The 23,247-nt window shown below is 41.7% G+C and overlaps 1 protein-coding gene across 3 annotated transcripts in view; it reads left to right on the top strand.

Moving 5' to 3' along the window:
* Positions 1-1,092: 1,092 nt before the first annotated feature.
* LOC110960676 (low-density lipoprotein receptor-related protein 1-like) overlaps positions 1,093-23,247 on the top strand; it is a 96,080-nt gene continuing 73,925 nt past the window's right edge. For 2 of the 3 annotated variants that reach the window (XM_022208021.2, XM_022208020.2), the window contains exons 1-3: positions 1,093-1,754; positions 16,096-16,140; positions 16,884-17,006. In XM_022208021.2, coding sequence (XP_022063713.2) covers positions 1,658-1,754; positions 16,096-16,140; positions 16,884-17,006 — 265 coding nt within the window. In that variant the 5' untranslated portion in view covers positions 1,093-1,657. The remainder of the gene's footprint in view (positions 1,755-16,095; positions 16,141-16,883; positions 17,007-23,247) is intronic. The other variant, XM_022208023.2, reaches the window with a different exon arrangement.

The following is a 23,247-nucleotide window of genomic DNA, read 5'->3' as shown; positions in this document are numbered from 1 at the left end:
ATTGAAATTAGCCTCTACACCTGTGGAGCCTCACAGGATGTTTAGGAAACACTTTACTATTAAATTAGAGTCTTAAAAAACAAACATGTAACCATTTTCTACACTGTAAAAGTGTATGTCAGCTATAGTTGAAGCAAAGTACTGTTCGAAATGAATCTCCTTTTTTTCTGCTTTGGTGATGGCGGTTGACTTTTGGGAATTCTATCAGCTTAAAGTTGCATTTCGCCCCTTTTAACTGATATTCCAGTTCTACGTAAAAAAAAAGGTATACTATTCCTTCAGCATTATACATATGACTAATGATGTTTAGTTAATTTTTTTCTGGATTGTAGATTAAAGAAAAGAAAAGAGTGGTGTATCTAATCATAAAAGCCATGTTTTACATTTTGACTTTGGACAAAGAAAATAAAAAAACTTGAAAAAAGTGGAAACTTCAAGTTGACTTTTATCCAAATTAAGCTGCCGCAGCTCACTTGAGGGGAATCAGATTAGTTCAGTACAGCTAACTTAAATTAGCAGCTTTAATTTTACTTTTAACTCATACTGGATAAACTTAATACAAATGTGTGTTACCAGTTGAAGCAGTTATTTAAGCTGGTACAACAATTGTCTTTTTTTCAGTTGAATTAAGTTAAATCAACTAGTCAAATATATGAGTAGTTGGCTGAACTTAGTATTTTAAAATATTAACCTAGTTTTCTGAAGTTCAGTAAGTTTAACTTAAACAAACTACTTCAATTTTGTGTTGCCAGTTGAAGCAAATAATGTAAGTTGGACCACAGGTTTTCTTTTTTCAATTGAATTAATTTAAATCAAGCAGTCACGTGGGAGTATTTAACTAGTTTTCTCAAGTATAATGAATTTAACTCAGATCGTTTTCACACTTTCACAGCTCACAAGATGAGCTTGAATTAAGTAATCAACAGAGGTGCAGTTAACTCACATTTTTAGGTAAGCAGAGGAACTTGTATGTCTACTTTAAAATGATTTACAGAGCAGAGCAGGTCTGCAGCATGCCAGTGGTGTGGTGGAGGTGGATGGGGGTTGTGGGTGCTGTAGAGGGGAGGGCCCACCTCCAAACAGCTCCCAGCAGCTCCAGCAGCTCCAGCACTGATGTTGCGACGTCACTCAGCCCCTGACTGACTGGGCTCCAGGATCTAGGCTTCAATCTGCGGCCAGCAGCAGCAGAGGCGGCGGGGAGGAGAGCAGCATTTGATCCGACTCTTTATTTCCCCCTGTGGCTTCTTCACCGGGCCAGGGAGAACAAAAGACGGACAACTGCATGATTACAGGCGCCAGCTTCTCCTTCATCTCGACTACTACCAGCCGGGCTAGCTTGATGCTCACTCCAGCCTGCTAGCCTTTGTGGCAGGGCTGTCCATGCATCTGAGGACCCCCTAAGCAAACCCCGGGCTGGGAGAAGCCTCAGCTTTCTCTCTCTCTTTTTCTTTTCTTTTCTTTTTTTTTCTTCTTGCGTTGACAGTCTGCAAAAATTACTCTACGAGTGGGCAGCAGCTTCATTGCGCACCCAAGAAAGCGGATTTCCAGCGAGGAGAGCATCACCGCCCGGTTACACGTCGTCGCTTTTCTGCAGCCTCCTGCTTTGACAGGGACCAAGAAGCGATTGATGACTAATATTCTTTCAAGATAGGCTACAATGTTGCGCATCACGGCCAACATGTTGGCAACAGGATTGCTCTTCTTGGGATTCTTGCACAGTTTGGAAGTAATCGCTCCAGCCAGGGCTATTGATGGTAAGCAGAAGCTTTTCATTTTAGGATAGCCGGCATGAATTTACACAGAAACTACAGCCTATAGGAGTGTGCATGCTGATTATGATAGGATTTCTGTTATGTTTGGGGTGTTAATGCAAGCAGAGTAGCCTCACTGTTTCCTAGCTGGAGGAATGACTGAGCGGTTGAGTGAAGCAGCAACGTGGAGGGGATGAAACCGAGGCGAGACAATTAAAGCAGTCTTTTGTTCCTGTCTGCCAGTGTAACATGTGAATATTGCAATGTCACAGCAGTGATCGCTCATTTCAGTCTGCCCTTAGCTGGAGACAGGCTGCTCTCATGCATTCACGCTGACATTCAGTGATGAAACTGTAGCAGGCCTCCAATACCTGCTTAGACCACATGTTTATAGGTCTGTCAGAAACCCAAGCAGCAGTGTTGGTGTTGATTGCTTCACTGACACAGAGGCAAACCCAGGATGGTATGGTGTCTCCACAAGTCAGACAGATATGGAGGCTTATGCTGAGCTGTAATGTATCTAATATGCTTCAGTCAGTTCAACAGTTTTTCACTGTGATGTGATGACAGCAGCAGAGCAATCTCTCAGTCAAACAACACTGCAACACTTTTATTACCCTGTTGGGCAATCGAAGTGTGCCTGTGGTTTTTATCTCTTGTTTAAATCGCTTCCTGCGGCTGACTGACTATTATTTAGTAATAGATAAATCCATGTTTACCTCATGTCATCATCACAGTTTCCTGTTCTTCTGTAAGCCCAGATTTTGCTGCCATCGACAGGCATCAGTGAGGTTTAGTCGGGTTTATGGTCTGGGTTCATACCAGCTACGACCCCTGAATGCCAATAGTCATATTGTGATCTGCAGGCAGACAGTGTGCACTTCCAAACAGCTCCCCCTACGACCTTGTGAACACACACCTTCACAAAGTGGAACAACTTCTGGAAACTATTAAGCCTCACAGTCCCACTCGCTTGTTCCTGTTTTGTTTTTTTTGTCGGGGCTAAGAAAAGGAAAAGGGTGTTATCAAAGGAAAGCCAGAGCAGGGACTGTAAATGTGTGAAAAATGTGACTGCATTTTTGCAAGAATATGTTTAGACTGCTGCCGCAGGAGCACAAGTTACTGTGCAGCAAATCTGGGCTCTAAATTTGACTTTTCATTAAATTCAGTGGGATTTTTACAGCATGACTGATTTAAACCACAAGCTGCATTTTGTGAGATTCATCATCAAGTCATAAACGCTTCCCTGTGCCTTTGAAGTTGCCTCGTTTCGCTTGGCAATCCGGCGCTGTGAGGTTCTTAGGGAGCAAAATCCACATAAATTACCACCTTGAAGATCCACTTGGATAGCCTGTAATCACCTGCAGTTTCTCCCTCCTCATCGGTCTGCAGCAACAGCTGAGTAATCCTGCCTTTAAACAAACAGCTTCTGCCTCGATGCACAGTTATTGTTTTAGTGAAATCTTCCTCCCTCCGAGTCGTATTGACATGATTTGATGCGTCAGCCTTGTGCAGTAAAACAGAGGAGATCGCCAAACCTGAGCTTTGCTTGACAACCCGCTGGGATGCAGAGGCTGCTGTGCTTGGCAGCGTCTAGAGGAAATATACTGTTGACATGGCTTATATGTATGAATCACTGAACTAAATGTGAGGTTTATCAAACAGCCTTTAATTGCAGCACACACATTTTGAAGATTCTGAAGCTTTTTGGTCACTAAATGAACATTTTTATTAAAAGCAGTCAACAAATCATCAATTATTAATCATTCACTTTATTTTTGGGGCCCTGTGAGCCACATATGCTACAAGGAGTTTTTTTTTTTCTAAAGTGTCTTAAGCATCTTTTCCCCATTTTTGAGGACATTCTCTCATTGTCTCAGGGCTGTAGCCAGTGTAAAGTCCCCGGGGTACCAGCAAAACCCAAGTTTAATTGGGTCTAAACTGCCCTTTGTTTCCAAGAAGAAACCTCTATGAACAGTCTCAACTTGTTCAGAGCTCTCTGCTAATTGGGGGCCCTGGCAGAAAAAAAAAGCCCTAATGAAAGAATTCCCATTGTTTCACTATAAAATACTAATATGATTTCAAAAAGAGATCAGTGGCCTCTCACAAATGGACAGTGTTGTCTCTGTGAGGCTTTCAGGGGGAAATACTTCACATAGAAAATAAAAATGCAGAAGTGCGTTTGAGATCATGTCGGTCATTTCAACTTGAATCATTCTTTTTTTTTGGCGACTTCCTCCCTCAAGCATTAAATCTCATCATTTAAAATAGCACAGGATCCTTCCTTCTTAATTAACTCAGCATGCAGTGATTCTCCTTCTCCTGATTTGTCCCCTGTGGATGCGGGTAACATTTGGTGGAGGTCTCAGCATTTGGCTGCTAGCGGGGTGGTACTGCCGCTACAATAACAAGCACAGGGCCAAAAGGTTCCCACTTCACTGTTTACTGACAACTGAGAGCAATGTGGAATACAGCGTGCATTTGTTAGGTTGTTGTTGCATTTTAAAATGCAGCAGTTAATGGAAAGAACAGATGAAGAGTATATTTAAATCTGCCATAAAAATGTAGTTGAGATTAGTTCGTGGTGCTTAAATACATTATATGACAAAGTAAACCAGCCACGACTGCATAACTGAGTAGCTTATCCCAAAGAAAAACAACTCAGACATTAAGTAAAACTCACATCATTGCTGTGGTTGAACAGTAGGGATTGATTCTCAAATGGCACAAGCTTTAAGATTAGATAATATAGTTCACATCTATTGCTCACATAATGCAAAATCAGAGTCCTTGATTTGTAATGGTCACACACGGTACAATCTCTAGCAACATGCATAACACTGTAAACTGCTCGCCTTATCTCTTTATTTTTATTTTATAAAAAATAAATCACTCTATTATGAGCCTGAAAGGAACAGCATGGCATTTTGGACACCATGTGGATTCCACTTTTTTTGTCAGAATGTTTAATATGTTCGCTTATTTTAGAATTAAAACTAGACAAAGCTACTCTGGAGGTGTTAAAATTTGCAAACCAGCACCTCTAAGAAGAGAACCCACGAAGTTACTGCTCCTGGCTGAAGAATAGTCAGTACATAGCCCCCAGGAACACAGCAAAGTTCAGTTTTTACACTTTGCTTTTGGTGCAGAAAATCTACCCTTTAGAAAAGTGTATTTAGAAAAATGTTGGATGATTATTTTAAAAAAAAAAACAGTAAGATGCTTCATCTAAAGTGTTCATCTCATATCAAAAATTAAAAATGTTACGTACAACAGAGACTTTTCTCGTGATTGCGTGATGCTCTTGAAGCCATTTAAAAGTTGTCTCACCACAGTGTTCTTGGTACATGTTGGCAAACTTGTCAGAACAGCTCCGTGACCCACTTTAGAGTCGTGACCCACCGATTGAGATACACTATCAAGATGGAGCTATTTAAGGTCTGAAGATGGTGCACAGCTTTGGGAGGCCCTCTGAAAGAGTATGAGCACAGATTTGCTTGGGGGACATCAGAAACACAAAACCTCTGTATGCTCACAATACATTAGCCAGCTACTGCTTTTACTATGTGAAGGTAAAGGCAGAAGAACTCACTCATGAATACAGGCTCAGCTGTCTTTGCCAGAAGTCTTTGATTTGTTGCGCAGACCAAATGTGTTGGCTGGAAAGTCTGTGAGGTACACTAGTTATTTACTCTCTTGGACAAAATTCTTCTTGCATAGTTACCAAAATTTTAATATTACTCAATAAATATTATGGAATTGTGTTGGATGTAGAAAGGGTCCACTTTTTTTTTTTTTTTTTACATCGTGGAGATCAAAAACAAGCCATTTGAAAACACAGAGTTGTATTAAGACTTTCTAATGAGAGTTGCAATGGGAAAGAAAAGAGCAGACAAGTAAGAAAGCAGGATTTTGGGGCACAAGTGATGACTTGCAGACAGCTCTATAGTTTGCCTAATGTAGTGTGCAGGACTAAATGTAAATGGCCTGCACTTATATAGTGCTTATACCGTAGCGGTGCTCAAGGCACTTTGGTGTTTCTCATCTATGCACACACACAGTCACACTCCAGTGACAGTGCAGCTGCCATGCAAGATGCTCGTCTGGCATCGGGAGCAACGTCAGGTACAGCATTTTGCCCAAGGATGCTTTGGCATATGGGCAGGAGGGGACGGAGATCGAACCACCGAGCGTGCAATTAGTGGACAACCGGTTCCACCACTCGATCCACAGTCACCCCAGTGTCAGATGGAAAATGAGCTGCAGTGTTTGCTTCTTCCCACCTGCAAACATTTATAATTGGGTTTGATGGTGCACATGATGAAGCCAGGGATTGAGTGCTAAAGGCGTTTTTCTTTTTTCAAAATATATATATATGTCAGGGTAGAGACTGCGATTTGGTAGAGTTGGAGTTTCTACCAGTAGAGATTGCGATTGGAGTTTCTACCAGTAGAGTTTGCGATTGTAATCTCTACCAGTAGAAACTCCAATCCTACCAGTAGAGATGGAACTTTAAATCTGACCCCTGCCCTGACCCCTGACCCTAACCTTAACTAACCCTGACCTTTAAATCTGACCCCTGCCCTGACCCCTGACCCTAACCTTAAAAGTCTAACCTTAGCCCTGACAAATCTCTACTGGTAGGATTGGAGTTTCTACTGGTAGAGATTGCGATCGCAGTCTCTACTGGTAGAGACTCCAATCGCAGTCTCTACTGGTAGAAACTCCAACTCTACCAAATCGCAGTCTCTACCCTGACATATACACATATGCATTTATTTGGTGCTGTCTTTCACTGTCTTTTTTTGCAGCTCTGTTTTGCTGTTCACTAACTCCTGAGAGAAATAATATAATAGATTGTCTAACTTTGTTTATCTGTAGCTTGGTGCTGTGGTGCTGAGCAGGTAGCAGACAGGAGGTATTTAGGTTTAGATAACAACGCGCTAAAGGCAATAAGAGTGAACTAAATCAGGCTGAAATACTAAAACTGAACCGAAATACAATAATTCCAATTGATTCTTCACAATCAGTGTGGTCTGTGGTTAAAATAAAAGTATTCATAACAGCTTCAAATCTGAAGTCTAACACACTGAGGAGCCTTGTGTTGCCCAGTACATTAAAGTCTATAGTAGTTCTCAGGCAGCAGCCAGTGTGGTGTGTGTGTGGGAGTGATCGATGTAAGAGATCAAACTGTCTTGGTAATTCAGCAGATGAAAGTTCTAAATTTGTTAGTGATTGTGCAAGATAGAAAGTTGTCTTAAACTTTGACATGGAAACTGGAAACCTCATGACGCAAGACACCGAGCACTCATTCAGCTTGCTTTTTTTTTTTTTACTATTCAGAGCGATTCTAATTCTCATCATCAAATGCTGGCACCGCTGCCAGTTTAGAGGAATATGCAATGTTGTTTTTATTTCAGATGGTCAGCAAATTGTACACTTGTATTGTTCATTTTATAGCTAAAGTAACACTAAAATGATAGAAGCCCATGTTCAGGCTTTCATGCTGATCCTGTCAGGGTCAGGTCGGATGGCTTCAGCTGACCCTTTCACGCCAACAACAAACATGGATTTTACTTCCTCTTCAGAGTCAGTCTGAAAGGATCACTTACATTTATGATTCATGGATCAAGTTGTGACCCTGATCGATTTGCAGGTTGTTATGAAGGTCATGTAATAAACGATGGAGGCCATACCATATATTGTTTCTGCAATATAGAATTTATTTCCATGAGTGTATTGACTTTGTGAATGCACAAGATAAATTCTGTTATTTGTCCCTTGCAAACATTGTTGAGTGTCATTTCCAGCTGCAGGAAAAATTGTCTTTTTTTTTTTTTTTTGTAGTTTTCCATCTTCTTTAGCTAAAATCTATTTCCACCATCAGACCACAAACAAACACAGTCTTTCACATCCATTAAGACCTCCGCAGAGGATATTTTTTCACTGACGTGCATTTTTTTCCAAGGACAAATGTGTGACAGACACCTATTGTGAATTTGTTCCCTGAACTAAACAAACAAACCTCATTCTTCTGCACAGTGCTTCCTGATAAAGTGCAGTAGGCATCTGGACTTTACAATTGGACATCTGCAGTTGGAGTCCTCACAGCTCCATCCTGGTGAACGTTTCCCGACTCCTCATTCATTCAAACAATACATCTGCCCACGTGCTCAGTCACCATCAGCACCAGGGTCACTATTCATGCAACCGTGATTTAGATTAATTTCCAAACTTCTAATCCTAAACACAAAGTACCCAACCTTCACCTCAACATAAGCCTAATTGTAACACTAATCCCCAAGGCAGGCATTGGCCCTTCACTCTGTGGCAGAAATCTCCTCACATGACCTTTAGTGGACGCACAGTTGTTGTTTCTGCCTTCAGCCTAAGCAAACACACAGTGCAGATCTGAGATGTTTATGGATAAATACTTGACCAACATCAATATGTGAAAGTAATTCTGATTATTGTATTTCCAGGCAGTTGAGCTTCACATTTGGTGTTGAAGATTTGCCACACTCAAATGTCTGTGTGTAGGCACAGTGCAGTCTCTGATTATGTGCATTGTGGGCTTCTTGGAGGAGAACGGGAGGCTGTTTGCTCCACTATTATTAGCCGACACACACCGAATGAAATATGTTTCGAAAAATGCACCTGAACAACTTCCTGTATTTCTATGAAATATTTTGTGAGGAATGTGTGAGTTTACTGGAATGACTATGTCGATCACAGAAATTTCTTCAGGAATAGTTCGATATTCTGGGTAAACTGATTACACATGAGAAGATTGATACCGCTCACATTTAGCATAATAGTAAACCTGGCACCATCAAACAGTAACAAAACCCCTTTTAGGACTCCTAAAGCTCACTTTTAAACGGAAGTGCTGGCAGAGAGTTTGTACGTTTCTACGGGCTTTTAATTTCCCTCCAGTCTTTATGCTAAGCTAAGCTAACAACTGATGACATATGATGGCACTTGGGTCACAGGATTCGCTATCCCTTTGCACAAAACATCATGTCTTGACTCCCAAAGTAGTCCTCATCAGCATTAGGGCTGGACCCGAATATCCCGAATATCCGAATATGCGTTCGCTACGGCGGTATCCGGATATTTGCGTCCGGGAAACCAGACGAATGGATCCGAATATTCGGGCCGTCTCCGCCAAGATCTGTTTCCAGAAATGTCTTAATATTACTTCATAGAAAATGATCTGGATTATGATGTAGACTTTTTTTGAAACAGCAGAAAACTTTAAAGCACTACAAGCAGTCTCAGTTATCAAGGTTTGCTTGTTGTTGTCAAATGTCTTGTTCAAGGTTTCATTACTACAGAATCATGGCAAGGACCCATTCTTACAAAAGATATAGTTGTCGTTACTCTCCAAGGTTGCTTCAGAGTGTGGATAGTGGATATGAAAGAACTTTCTGGAGAATCTAGTCTTGTTACAGGGAGCTCATGCGTCACACTGAGATTTGAAATTTGTACTGGTCTTATGAAAAGGCACTAAAGAATTTCTCATAATCTTCTTTAATATGTTTCCCTCGGCAGCATACTAAGTAGGCTTAATTGTCAATTTTTCTCCCTCTGCTGCAACATACAACGTGCGCTCTAGTGGTGGTACAGTAGAGGGATTTGTCTAAAATGACTAAGTTGACAATGGCGGCTCACACCTTGTGGTTTTTTTTACATCGTCCCCACTCTGCTGCTGAATTCAGTTTAATCCTTATGTGGAAGTGAAGGAGGTCGAGGCCAGCTCCCCCTGAGCCCAAACACTGAGTCCAGTACAAATAGCAGTCATGGCTGATTACCACTCTGGAGTTGAGATGTGGTGAAATCTCAGCCAGACATCCAAATAGCTCTTAATTAAGTTCACATTTGATTACTTTGCTTCACCTAATAGGTTCTGCCTCACAATGCTACTAAAGCTTGTTTAAATTGACTTGAGTTTTTTTTTTTCTGAGATCTGACCTGTGAAAACCAAACATTCGCAGGCAGGACTGTATTGTCTTGCATGACGAAGCCCCATTTTACTTGGCAGCTATCGTCAGTGCATGGGCACATTCCTGGTGTTAATTCTCCTCGGTCATAAGTGCATGCGTAACGTGTGCTTTCATAGACTTACAAACAATCATAGAAGCACACCTAAAAAAAAAACATTCAGAAGAATCCTGAAACTTTAACTTGTGTTATCATTCATCAGAAATACTAATATAATATAGGAGCTTTCAACCCATGAACATTCTTTGTGCTCTATTTTTGGCACTAGTCTGTATTTAATTACAGTCCGATGTTTTGTTCTCTTCTGTAACTAGTTGGTCATCACTGACTAGACTCTCACAGCTCCTCCAAACCCTGCCAGAAAGTTTTATTTAAGAGGCAAGGCCGGGGCCTCTCTCTCTCTTTCTCTCTCTCTCTCTCTCTCTCTCTGTTTTGTAACATGACAAATTGGAAAACTTTTTTCCCTCCCTCTTACTTCGTCTCACTCTCTTCCATTACAAAATCCCGAAGCGTTCATGCCTCAGCTGTGGAGGTGGATGAAGAGGTGGCAGGCTGCAGCCAAACATGGCCAATACACTCTTTCCTCATTTTCGGTGTTTAGCAGAGCCCCCTCAGGTCATCCCAGAGGTCAACAAAATAAACCCCCGTCTTTCTCTCTTTCTTCTCCACCTCAGCTTAACTTCTATGATTTCCATTTTGCTCCTTGTGGCTGTTTACTGTCTCATTACGGGCCCAAATTGGCATTGTGTCATCGAAATTCTAAAAGGAAAGTCCGTCATTGCAATGTCTGTGAAGGTCCTGGAGTTTCGGAGAAAATAATGTTAAAAAGCGCATTTCTCACTTGACATTTTCTGAGAAATGTGTTGTGTTGTCTAAGTTGTTTATCATCAATCCCCTGCAGCGTTTCTGATGGTTTGTTCTGCTGCATTCTGTTAAGATATTTAGCTGTGAGTCAGTGTAAAACTATCTGTGTTTTGCAGTTTCACAGTCTGTGGCTCTTTGTAAAGATAAAGTGCAAGTCAAGTTTTTGCCACTTGGGCGTCAGTGTTGAGATTGATGACATACAATTCAGCCTGTTTATCTTCCCCCTATACAAACCTCCCCCTGTTAAATATTTGAAAACATAATGGAGCTTTATCAGGTCTACAAGCCAAATGTATCTGGGAGAACAGCCCCATCTTCTCCCTAGAGAAACTGTTTTATTTGTGCCAGTACACACTATCTTCAGTAGACTAAACCACGTATTTTTTCCCATTAGACATTTCAACACTCCCAGTAAGTGTTTTAAATAACTACACTATGCAGTTACTTCAGCCAACACACCCACCTGGTGCTTCTCTGCTGCCTGCCAGCTCTATTATACTCAGTCGTTTTGGATGAATCAGTACCAGTAACGAAGCCTCTGCAGCGAGGAAGAATCACCTCCTCCGATCAGAGCACCTGCGGCCTGAGGAAGTTTGGTTTGTTTGCATGTAGTAAGGGGAAGCAGCTGCTGGCATGTAAATCCACTAACTTTATGCCCGTGCAAATGGCTATGTTGTGTTTCTTCTTTGACATTTGCAAAGTATGTGCGTGACTGACACAAGTTTACCAAAGTCAGGGGAAAAACCCAACTGTGTTACTTCACACAGCCAGGTAGATTCCCAGGTTATGAGATAAGACTTGTACAACAGATATCTTTCAAATAATCATATGTGTCCATGAAAAACTGTATGTAGTGAGTCTGTGGAGATTCTCAGTCATCCAGATCAGGGTGCCTCAGTAGAAGGTAAATGGACTTCCCTTTTGGGTTGTCGAGGATGTTTCACTTCTCACCCAAGAGGCTTCCTTTGAACTGAGACTGGTCAAATCTTTTTCATGAACTGAGCAAAGTCAGGTGGAACACTGTGGCCTCACAGCTAGATGGTCCCTGGTTTGCTAACCCCAACACTTTCTGTGTGGAATTGGATGTTCTCCCTGGGCATGCCAAGGTTCTCACCGGGTGCTCTGACTTCCTCCCAGAGTCTAAAGACATGCTGAGGTTAATCTGTGATTCTAATTGTCCGATTGTGCTTGGTTGTCTGTCTTTCTATGTGGCCCTGTGATGGACTGGTGACCTGTTCAGGTTGTAAACTGCCTTCACCAAAAGTCAAAGAAAAGTAGGGATAATAGATAGATGGATGGATGAACAAGTTCCAGTCAATTAGTACGGAATCCCTAAGGACTTTTTAACAAGGTTTTTAGCTGAACTAGTGTCATGGCTGTAGGCGTGGAGGTGTTGGAGAGTCAGTCACTTCACCACACTGGTGCACACTGAAATATCTTGACTGGACTGACATCTAATTAGATGTTGTGGGTGTTTTTTTTTAACTTTTCCATTGGGGTCACCACCAGGATGATATTTGTTGCTTTGAGCGAACAACAACTGCTGAGATGATTGCTACACACATTTCTACCCTCATCGGGTTGAACTCTTGATCACCGTGACACTCCTATCAGCCGCAGCTGTGCTATTGCTGTTTAGTGTTTTTCAGTAAATATTAGCATGCTAACACACTAAGATGCTGAAAATGGTGTACATGCCTACTTAGCATCAGCATGTTAGCTTGCTCAAGCAGGCAGATGTTTAGTAGCCTCATTGAGCCATAGGCCTGGCAGAGCTGGTAGAAACCTTCCTGCAGGTTTACTGTTTACTGGGAAATTCTTTTTCTATTCCACTGGAAGGTCAAAGCACTGAAGAAGTTTCAGATCCGCTGCCCTGGAGCTGGTACAAGATGTACCGCTCATGGACACTTGAATCATGGCTGTCTGGGTGCAGAAAGGCCTCCTGCATGATACCTTACTTTTAAAGACCAAACTGCTCAAACTCCCCTTCAGCACCACTGTCAACAGTACTTTAGGCTTGCCTTCCCCTCAACTGCTGTTGAGTGGTGTGTGATGAGGCAGTAGTCTCAGTGTCTGCTGGAGCTTTGTAGTGCCCTGGTTGATCTCAGAGGGCAGGCCTCCAACTTATTTATAGCCCAGCTGTGGGTGTCGGAGGAAATGGTGCTGTGGCTGGGGGCGAGGCTTGTGTTTGCCTTAGGAGAGGACTCTTCCTCCTGACCAGACTGGGCTCATCTTGGAGGACTAGCAGACGGTGGCGGGGGCAGAGGGCAGTGGATTTTGTGATCCGGCCCCAAATGGCGAAGACCCAAAGCATTTTCATGCAGCCTCCACTTTGGTAAACACACAGGCAGCTCATTGATAGCATGTGTGACATTCCTCCATCCCATCTCAATGTCCCAGCCCAGCTCAGTCTGCTCTCAGATCTTCAGGCCAGTCCCCAGCTGTGAGAGCTCTGCCCCCTCCGAGCTGGAGTTCACTACCCACTGCTGCCTTTGCTCTCTCTGCTGCAGTCTGTCTAAATTTGCTCATTTCCAGTGTCATACCCATCTGTTTACCTTCCTTTTCTGCTTTGCCAAGGATATATGATACTGAAGATTCTCTTTAGACCTAGATATAATACATTGTGACCTTGTGTCACCCTTTGATTACACTCATAACTAACATTAAAATGGCTGTACATCTGTCTCCAGAGATCACGTTGTGTTTCCTCTTCAGATATGCAAATAAACCTGCATATTACTTCTGCAGTAACCAACCTAAAACAAAATCAGCATCCATCAGCGTATCTTCAGAAGGAGACAGTTGGCAAGCAACTCTGTATGTATTGATTTCTTACGTTTTTTTTATTTCATATTTTCTTTTTTCTCATTCATCAGTTGTACTTCTTTGATCTGTGTTGACTGTAGATGTGATTAACAAAGAAACCGTCGTAAAATATCATTCCTTTTTTTTCATGGTCACCCACTTAGAATGAAAAATGGCGTGTGGGGAGAGAAAAAAAGGCCACAAAGACTTTTCATTGTGTATTTTTAGAAGCGCAGAATTGATTGATTGACCTGAGACTGACTTTAATGGCAGCTCTGAGCATGGCCTTTGTCAGCACTCCCTTTTCTTCCCTCTACCTATCCCCGCGTGGCTTCACCTCCAGCTAGCTAACCTCCTGACCTACTTCCCCTGCATCCCTGATATGTTTCTGTCAGCAGCAGCTTGTGGCTGAATCTGAGGTGGGCGCTAACTCCTCCCCCAGCCCTTATTCGAAGCGGAGCGTCGGAGGGAGTCAGCATCTAAATCCACAATAGACAACGGGCAGACACAACTAGCTGCCTGCTACGACTGGTGTCGATACCTCAAAACAAACAGACAAATAAACATGCTCACACACACCAGAGAAGAGCGACGAGGAGCAAAGAGGAAACGCTTTAACACAAGCCCGGTTGCATTTCATGAATAATTCAACACCTTGTGACTTCTGAGAGAGAAAAAGATGCCCCTCTACACACATCTACAAGCACACACACACGCTACGCAGGAGGAGGATGAGAGGGGAGTGTGTTAATGTGCGCAGTAATATGTCGGGTTAAATTCATGGTATTTAGGTTGAGCCCCATTTCAAGATTCCTTTCACTGCTGGAGTTTGAGGCTAGCGTTACATGTAAATACAGTCATCCTGTTTATCCTGCTTCATCCCATCATCCACCCCTATTCTGTCACCGGCTTCCCCCTGAAGTTAAGCCTCTGGTAACATCCCCATTTCCAGTCGTGGCCTTCTGCTCTGGCCCCAAGTGAAAAATCCTTGTTTATACAATGGAGATGTTAACACTCGCCTGTAGGCAACACGTAACACACAAAGTAACACAAAACATGTAAATCATTCGTTGTTCTGGAGGGCTGAGGTGGGTGGACTGAATCACTGAGGCAAAGTTGTCAAAGATGTTGGAAGAATAACCTCAGACCACTTCTTATTCAACATAATGACTGTGATGACAGGAAGAAATGAGGAGGGAGTGTGTTAATGAAATCCTTTTTGCCTTACATGAGGCGCAGACAGAAACATGAGCTCAGATGATACAAAAACATCAATTCAGTCTCGGACTGGGGATGAATATCCACAACACTGAGCTATCTATGACTAAATTCCAATTACACTCTGGGATTGCCTCTTCCTCTCATCTAAATGTCAAACGGTAAAATGTATTGTGAATTTTCATGAATAAACAAATTTGGAACAATAGTGTCACTCAACAAACAGCACTTTACGATAAATTAGCTCTTGTATTAAGCTATTAAGCGTGCCAAAGAACAGCCACAGTGCAGCATACTGTTTGATCTCATTAACAAAAATCTGTTGTTATGTCAATGTCTTTGTTGGTTACTGTGCACCTTTACAGTCCAGTTAATAAAAGCTATTTTTCCTTGATGACAATTCTTCAATAACTTGCCCAGGAGTTAATGTGCCTTTGTAATAGTTAATGTTGCACAGTAAGGTTTTAGTAGATATTGGACTGCTTTAACACAAGTCCAGAATACTAGAAAGACGCAATTTGAAATACTGTTATTGAAATAGGATACTGGGTTAAAGTCAGTTTAGTCTTTGTCTGGGGATATGTTGACTTAGCATTGAGGTGGAACTGCCAGCCAATAGAGGAAACTTGTATTAATTTCAGTTCAATTCAATTTTATTTAACGCCATCTCATAGCATTTGACATAGTAAGGTGACATTCTTACAAATTTTAAACAGAGAAACCGACAATCCCAATACTTCTGCCTTCTGGTATCACCAAATCTGTCTTAGGTTGCTCACTACCTGCAGTAAACTGACGTGTACGCACCAACCGGAGTGTTTGAACCTTGTGAAGAGGCGTCTTATGAAATGTAGCTGTGCTTGGTCATCAGGGCTGTAGACTGTGGTAAATTCCACCTAACTGTAGGCTGCTGTGTGCTACACCACAAGAAATCATCATTTTTCTATCAAGTTGGTTTTTTGAAAGCACTTGGGTTGTGTCCTGTAAAGATTATATATCATTGTGGAGAAATGAGCCAAACATTGTAATTCACATTAATTTGATTTGAGCAGTTTGAAACTGTTAGGGGTTATTTATGCCTGCTCATTTGTCAGTGTACATCATGTGGTTCATGCATCCATGCTGCGGTTACATAAGCCCAGTGTAATTATTTAACAGCCTCACCTCGTTTATGTAGTGTGAGCATATGTATGTGTAAAGCAGTGTGACTCTTGCTAATGAAGCGTGACCAATTGTACAAGTAACAAATGTTTTTTTTGCTATTAACTCATTGAAAAATTCAACATAGCTGCACAAGAGATCACAGCAAGCTAATCTGTAGACATTTCAGAATGTTGCATGCAAAACAAGATGAAGAGCATGAAAATAAATGGCTCCTTAAAAACACTGGGGCCATTTAAATAGTGTTACATGTCAAAGTATCTAATAATTCTTGCTTTTCTTTACGTTTCAGTGACATCCGAATACCTGCTGAATGAAACACGGTTGCAAGGCTTAGGTTAGTGGTTACATTTTCCAACTCAGCATGGGAATCTTGGGACCTGCCATCAATATGTTTTCCCTTTATTTTCCTTACATGTTTTTCAAGTTCAGTGCTTGTTTTAGCTTTACTGAAATTGTGCTAGGCAGTCTTTCAGTTTTTTTGTCCTGACACCAGTGTTTAGGAAGGCAAGGTATCGCTCAGCAGTAAGTTGTTGCATCACGTTTGGCTCCAGAGCTTCCCCTGAATGCCCCCTGTGTGACTCGGCTTTGTTGCTTCTGCGTGTATATGTATGTGTTGGTGTGAGTTTGAATCTGCTTCTCTGTTTGGCTTTGGCTGGAATAGACATTTTTTTTTACTTACTTTGGAAGATTGGATCGAAAAGGAAATGGATGATAGGGGGCAATTCACTGAACAGTATGTTCTTTGATATCCTCCAGACGAGCTGCATCGCTGCCATTGGCCTGGGAACGCTGACCTGGATATTTAGGTGCAGCAAGATTATATGCGAAGCTTTTCCAGGCCTGCATGAGTGTGTGTGTTTTCTTTTAGTGTGTGTGTGTGTCCGTTCTCTATCCACTCCATCAAAGTAGCAACTTTCCAGAACCTAATTAGGGCCAGTGAGGGCCACTATTGACTCTGAACACAACAGACACTGCTTGCTAATGAGACCTCAGGAATAAAGATCACTGACACAAAAGGAGCTGCTTTTTCTCCGAAATCTTTTCATTCCCACTTTGTTTTGCTTTGTCTCCTTTCAGCCCCGAGGAGCTGCAGCCCAAAGCAGTTTGTGTGTAAAGACGGGGTGACGTGCATCTCTAAGGGCTGGCGCTGCGATCGGGAGAAGGACTGCCCAGACGGCTCCGACGAAGAGCCCGACGTCTGTAAGTCCTGAGTTTAACCAGTCCAGTATATTGTGTCCAAATAACGCTTGTTATGACCTCGCTGCATCTGATTGACACAGCAGAATGAGCTATATCTGACAGATATCCATTTAGAGGCAGATAATTGGAGTCCTTTTACAGCATATGTGGATCGATATGTGTGTATCATAATTTAAAGCACCACCAGTCCAGTGAGTTTAAGAAGCTTCTTTTTCATACCATACAGTAGATAATCCAAAAATGCCACTGTGCCTGCTTTAACTGAATTTTTCCTCCTTGCATGTCTGAAATCTGTGGAATAAAAGCTCTCCCTGTTTATTTCCTTTGATATATGAAGTCATTATCAAATGCAGTGTCATGCAAAACCTTTGATTTTATTCATGACAAAAAATACAAACGCATCCTTGCTTTATATAACATGCCTTTATATAACAGAATATGCTCTTCGGGCAGCGTGTGAATTCCTGTTTGCACATAATCAACAGGTGCAATCTCCAAGTGTGAAACTGCCTCAGCAATTTATCTGAAACCTGCAGTGCTAGATTGTAAAATCCCTTTTTTCCCCCCATATCAAGGCTATGTTAATACGCTACTGCAGCGTTTGAAGCCTTCAAACACATTTTTAAAGCAGTTGTCGGCTAGCAGGCTGAGATTGATGGACCGTTAGATTTATTTGGCTAACCACAGCCAGCCTGGAGAAAACAATGGGATGTTCTATCAGCAAATGAGAGAAGTCATTCTGCCCTTAAACAGTTCTGTCATGCCCAATTAGGAGATTTGCAAAGTTTGTCTTTCCCGTGTAGATGTGATTTCCTGTTGCATTCAGAGCCACAGAGGATGCAGTCATGACACAAAACCAAATAGAAAGTGCAAAAAAAAAAAAAAAAAAAAGACAGCCGTCGTTTCAAAGTCTTCATTAGAGTGGAGATGCTTTGAGACCGAATCCCCTGGGGAGGGGATGAAAGCGGCAGTGTCTTTTCGGTCCGCCTCTGAGACGAAAACGTCTGTAGTTCTCTGAGAGGACAGAGGGCTGTGGGTGGGTGGGGGAACAGTTTGTGTGTGTGTTTTTGGAGGGGCTGAACTGGGGGAGTGGGCGACTGGGAAGCTCAGATACAGAGCCGGAGCTGCAGTCTAGACACATGAGACTGTATGAGAGTAAGTCTGGAAGTCATTAGAGACTCGCCCAGAGCAATGGAGAAACCTGCTGTTTTTCACAACCTGCCTCCCCCCTTTTCTCATCTCTGGGCCTGCCTCCTTCTGCGTCTCTATCTGGGACAGAAAAGACTCCATCCCCTGTCTCATGCTTGCTCCCAAACTCTCCAAAACCACAGTGTGTACTGCAGAGACCTGACTTTCACAGTCTGAAGTGAGCCAGAGAGACAGAAGAATTTGCCAATCCTTATCTTAGCTTTCTTCGAATGAAGAGGTTTCTGTCTAAGTTAGGATTGTTCAGACTGTTGCAGAGAAGTTGAAGTAAACAGTTTTCTCTTTAGAATGTGACCAAGTACAGAAGGTTGAACAGGCTGTCAGAGGAATTGTGGTTTGCTTTTGTGCTTCAATAAAATGAAAAGAGAGTTCTGGTGATACTCTGTACTTCCACTTCTCTCATCATATCTCACAAAAAGACTAAAGCCAGCAAATGAATTGATGCAACTAGTAAATCCTGCTGAACCCGGCTATGGTTCATTCCTCTGAGGCACAAACAAACATATCGAGTCACATTGTTGCACTAAGTGTCATGTTTTTTTCATTATAATCAACATCCTGTGAATAGTTACAAAAAGATGCTACTGATTCAGTGTTTTAGGTGTTTTAGAGGTGAAGCCGTTTTTTTTCTCCTGTCACATTTTTACTCAGAGGTCTCATTTTTCACGGCAATATAAAGCCTTGCACAGCAAATGGACAGAAGTGAAAGAAACTCAGGAATGTCGTCTGTGCCGTATGATACAAATCATAGAAAAGAAAGGTAGGAAAGATGAATTTTTTGATTAGCGATTTAAAATTGATTATTTTTCCAAGTGCCCACAGGTTTGTAGTACTGGAAAAAATGTGACACTGCATACCACAGATATTTTACTACTCAGTTTTTTAAATTTGTTTTCCATATTTGTCTATTAGCTGCTCTGCAGTTCAGCTGAACTGATGGTGACTGTTGGTGACAACTGAGCCACTAATGGCTTCACAGTTGCATGAAGGACTGCAGAATTTTAGACTTTGCACAGAATCCTGTTTGTGCAAACAGTTTTGTTTTAGGCAAAGTTTTAATTGGTAGATATAGAATAAAGTTATTTTAAATAAATATAACAGTTTGGACTTTGATTTGGGTGAATTTACTAACAGAACACCTGACTAGTTAGGGCTGTTAGCTTTTTTTATTTAAAAAAAAAGAAAAGATAACAGTCTTTTAAAACGAACTGGAGGCATTTGCAGTTTGGAGGGTTAAAGAAATTATTCAAAAATGTAAGTATGTAACTGTGACCTATATTTAAAAAGGGCACAATAGCGTCAGGGCTGAAAGCTTTAGATAAGTTGGCAAGTCAAAGTTTTAGGAAATGTACTGAGGCTTTTTATGGGATTTATGGATAACTTCATAATAAAGCACCACTCTTATTGTTCAGGTATGTTCAGACATTGTGGTAACAAACATTACTTTACAATCACCATAACCATTTCCATAAATTGTCTGTCTTTCTTCATGTTTTTTTTTGGTTCTGTATTTTCAAACTATCCAATTAAACAAAATACTATTGGGAGGAAAGTCAGAACTGATGCTTTGCAGAACTCATTTTGGGAGCTGACGTTGCAGTGCTCAATAAATCAACTCACTTAAAAATGGTTTATTTGCATTTCTGCTGGTCAACGTATCAGAAACAGTCTAGAGGTTAAATGGAAAACTAATAGCAGCCAACTAGAAATATCTGTTGTCCAAATCCACATTTCCCTGCTGAAGACGTGACAAGAGTAAAATCTGAAACACCATCTTGTCCTATTAGAAAAATGATACAGACATATGTTCCCAACTGTACCATGTAGTTTTATTGTTGTGATAAAGGTGCTCTTTGTAAAGCGGCTTTTGCAGATGCTTCTGGTTGAAAGATGCATGAGGTGGTTTATTTATTCACTCGTGGATGGAGCTTCACAGTGGCCTTTGTTGGGGTGTTGGCTATTGCCAGTGAAGTCAGCCACTGTCCAGTGCAGCTGCTTTGCCCCGCTGTGTAACCCCCACAATGCTGTTCTTTGTACCCCGGGGTGCTGGGTCAGACTGGCATAGAGGGATACTGAAAGAGTAAAACAAAAACAAAATGCTCGTCTGGGCATATGACCTTTATATAGAACTTTGATCTGCATTTCTAATCAATGGACAATTGAAAGCCACGTAATGAAGATAATTGTGAAGAGTATTTGTGTGGGGTGTAGGCTCATGTCCCAGAAACACAGGAAGCGTGTTACGCTGAAATGATGCCCCCCCTCCTGCCCCTGCTCTGTAATGAAGGCTGTTTTACTGACACTTCCCATCTAGGGTGCAATTAGCTTTTTAGGAGATGAAACACTTTTGTAACAGCAACGTTCAGAGTGGAAAACATCATCTTTAATGATATAATGCGTGTCTCACTGACTCCTAGGAGAAGAAATGAAAGACTGCATGGAAAATAAGTCAGATCTGGTGAGTTTTAGCCTTCATTTCTAAGAAGTTGCATCCAGAGCAGTTATACTGTATTACTTATGCACACATAATGGGCTTTATTGTTTAGTGTAGGTATATATATAATCAAGAGAGTAATTTAGCAGAAAGTTGACCCTAAGACAGCAGTTATTCTGTGAAGATATAGAGGATGTGATCTGTTTTGATCCCGCTACTGTCTCCTAAAAGAAAGCACCACCCAGCCCAGATTGCCATCAACATAATAACCGTCGCTCAACATGAAAGAGTCTGTTGCAGCATCGTGTTCCGACTAGAACCTGCTGCAGGTGTGACTGAATGCGTTCACAGCGTTCCCTCCCTTCTCTGCTGCTTTCACACTTTTTTCCTGTTTCATTTAGACAATAAGCAACAACATTCTGACTTCTAAGGAAGATAATGTGCCTGTAATTACACAGAAATACCATATACTTTGGGCGTAACTGGGAGAGAGAACAGGGAAATGACATGCAAATAGCACCCGACTGAGATTTGATCTGAGCATATGTACTCACGTTGTATACATCCTATCTGCTCGGCCATCAGTTCACCCCAGTGAGTGGTTTTGCACTATGTTGCGAACCAGGTGTGATATTATCACCATGTGCTTGTACTTTTTGTTTTACAACTTGGATCTATTAGTAATACTACAGCTATCTTAGTGATGCCATGAAGATTAACTTTTATTTGTTGTACAAATTCATAAATTTGACCAGAACACTTTAATACGTTCAAAAACCTCAAACCTACGAAAACTATACAAACATGGCACTGATGTCTCTTATAGCGCTGGCATGGCTAGTGTGTTAGCCAGCAGTTACACGTTCAGCAGAGACCAACATTAGCACTGATTCGGAGTTCTGTTTCTCGCCAAACAGCAAATATAATGCTAATACTCACTCCCTTTTACAATTTGTGTTGATCTCCATCAACTCCTGAGGGAAATATCTGGCTCTTTAGCTGCTAAGTGTCTACTGTTGGTTTTTTCTCCTTGACGGTTGAAGTCCAGTTGATTTATCGCAGCTTTTTCTTCAAAAACAGCTGCATACTGCAATTGGAAGCACTTGGACTAAACTGAGATTGTTAAGTTTCAAGCAGACTCTAAAAATAAAATAAAATATGGAGAAAAATACTGAAGGACTTTATCAGGCTGAGGGGAAAGGCAGAGTCGATAATAATTCTCTTCTTGCATTTTTTTTCTCCATAGGTTCATTTGTCCATGTGATTGATGTTTACAAGTGCACAAGGCTTAATTTTTGAGATATATGTGTAATTTTTTCCCACGTATTCAAAAATTGTATCCATTCTACGAATCCAACTAGGCTGTAGAGAAAATAAAGCAGTCATCTTTCTGTATTTTCAACAGTGCCACATTTATGTGTCACAAAAGACAATCCCACAATGAGTTACTACAGATGCAGCCTGTGCAGAAACAACATGTTGCATAGACATGATATGTAAAACAACTACATAAAACTTATGTTCAGTCACAGTACCGTGTGGAAAAAAGCGTGGTAAATAGAGGAAAACCTAAAGCATATCATTATTTGGTGTGATCTTCCTTTGCCTTAAAACTGTGCAACCAGTTACACTTGTACAAACTTTCTGGAGTTAACGCTGTCTCGTTTTCTTCATGTAATTATAGAGTGACTCCATTGCTTTGAGATGAGGGCTCTGTGGGGACACACCACCTGCTGCAGGGCTCCTTGTTCTTCTAGTTGTTGTAGACTGTTCTTTGTGACTGCTGTAATTTGGCCTAATTCTGTAGAATGATTGTGGGACCCATCAGATGCCTCCCTGATGAGAATCTGCTTGTATGTCTCAGCATTGTTGAAACCGCTAATTCCAATTCAAATCCCCATTCACTTAAATGCAGCCCAAACAGGAAAGAACCTCCACCATCTTTCACTGTTGTCTGTGGAGACTCATCCTTGTAGCGCTCCTCAGAGTTTTGACAAACAAACTGCCTTCTGTTGCAGATTTTAACTTATGAGTCTGGAGCACTCGCTGCCATTTTTCTGCACCGTGGTGCTCGCGTCTTTGTGCACAACGGAGTCGTGTAGCTTTGTCTCCACATCTTTGGAATGTATATTCTGTATATATGTGCTCTATTTAAGGGTGTGGTGTGGCTACCAGTTGGACATTTTTAGATGAGGAGTTGAGGCCGGGGCAGTAGAGAGGGCAAAGCTGGCCCCTGAAGCAGGACAAGAGAGCCCCAGACTGTGTTCAGCCAAGAAAAGCGTGTCAGGGGTTTAAATTTTAAAAAGACCATTATGTAATCTCAGCAGGGCTCTCCACAGAAGGGGGCGGGGCAGGCCAGAGGCACCCTTAGGGGAAGGCTGGAACAAGCCAGGGACAAAAAAGAAAATGATACAGCAGGGTTTTGATGCATGAGTAGAAAGGAGCACATGAATAATAACAATGTGATCAGTTGGGGGATTGTCTCGAAGACATAGACTCACAGATGCTGTGCACCTGGCTCTGCCTCGTGGCTTCTCACTGTTGCATTAAAGCACCTGTGTCTGATTAGTGGCAGTAATAAATGCCTGGATCCTGTATGCG

The sequence above is a fragment of the Acanthochromis polyacanthus genome, chromosome 5, assembly GCF_021347895.1.
Source record: "Acanthochromis polyacanthus isolate Apoly-LR-REF ecotype Palm Island chromosome 5, KAUST_Apoly_ChrSc, whole genome shotgun sequence".
In the NCBI taxonomy this organism is placed as follows: Eukaryota; Metazoa; Chordata; class Actinopteri; family Pomacentridae; genus Acanthochromis; species Acanthochromis polyacanthus.
Note: the sequence above shows the minus strand (reverse complement) of the source record. Positions and strands in the feature narration are given on the sequence as shown.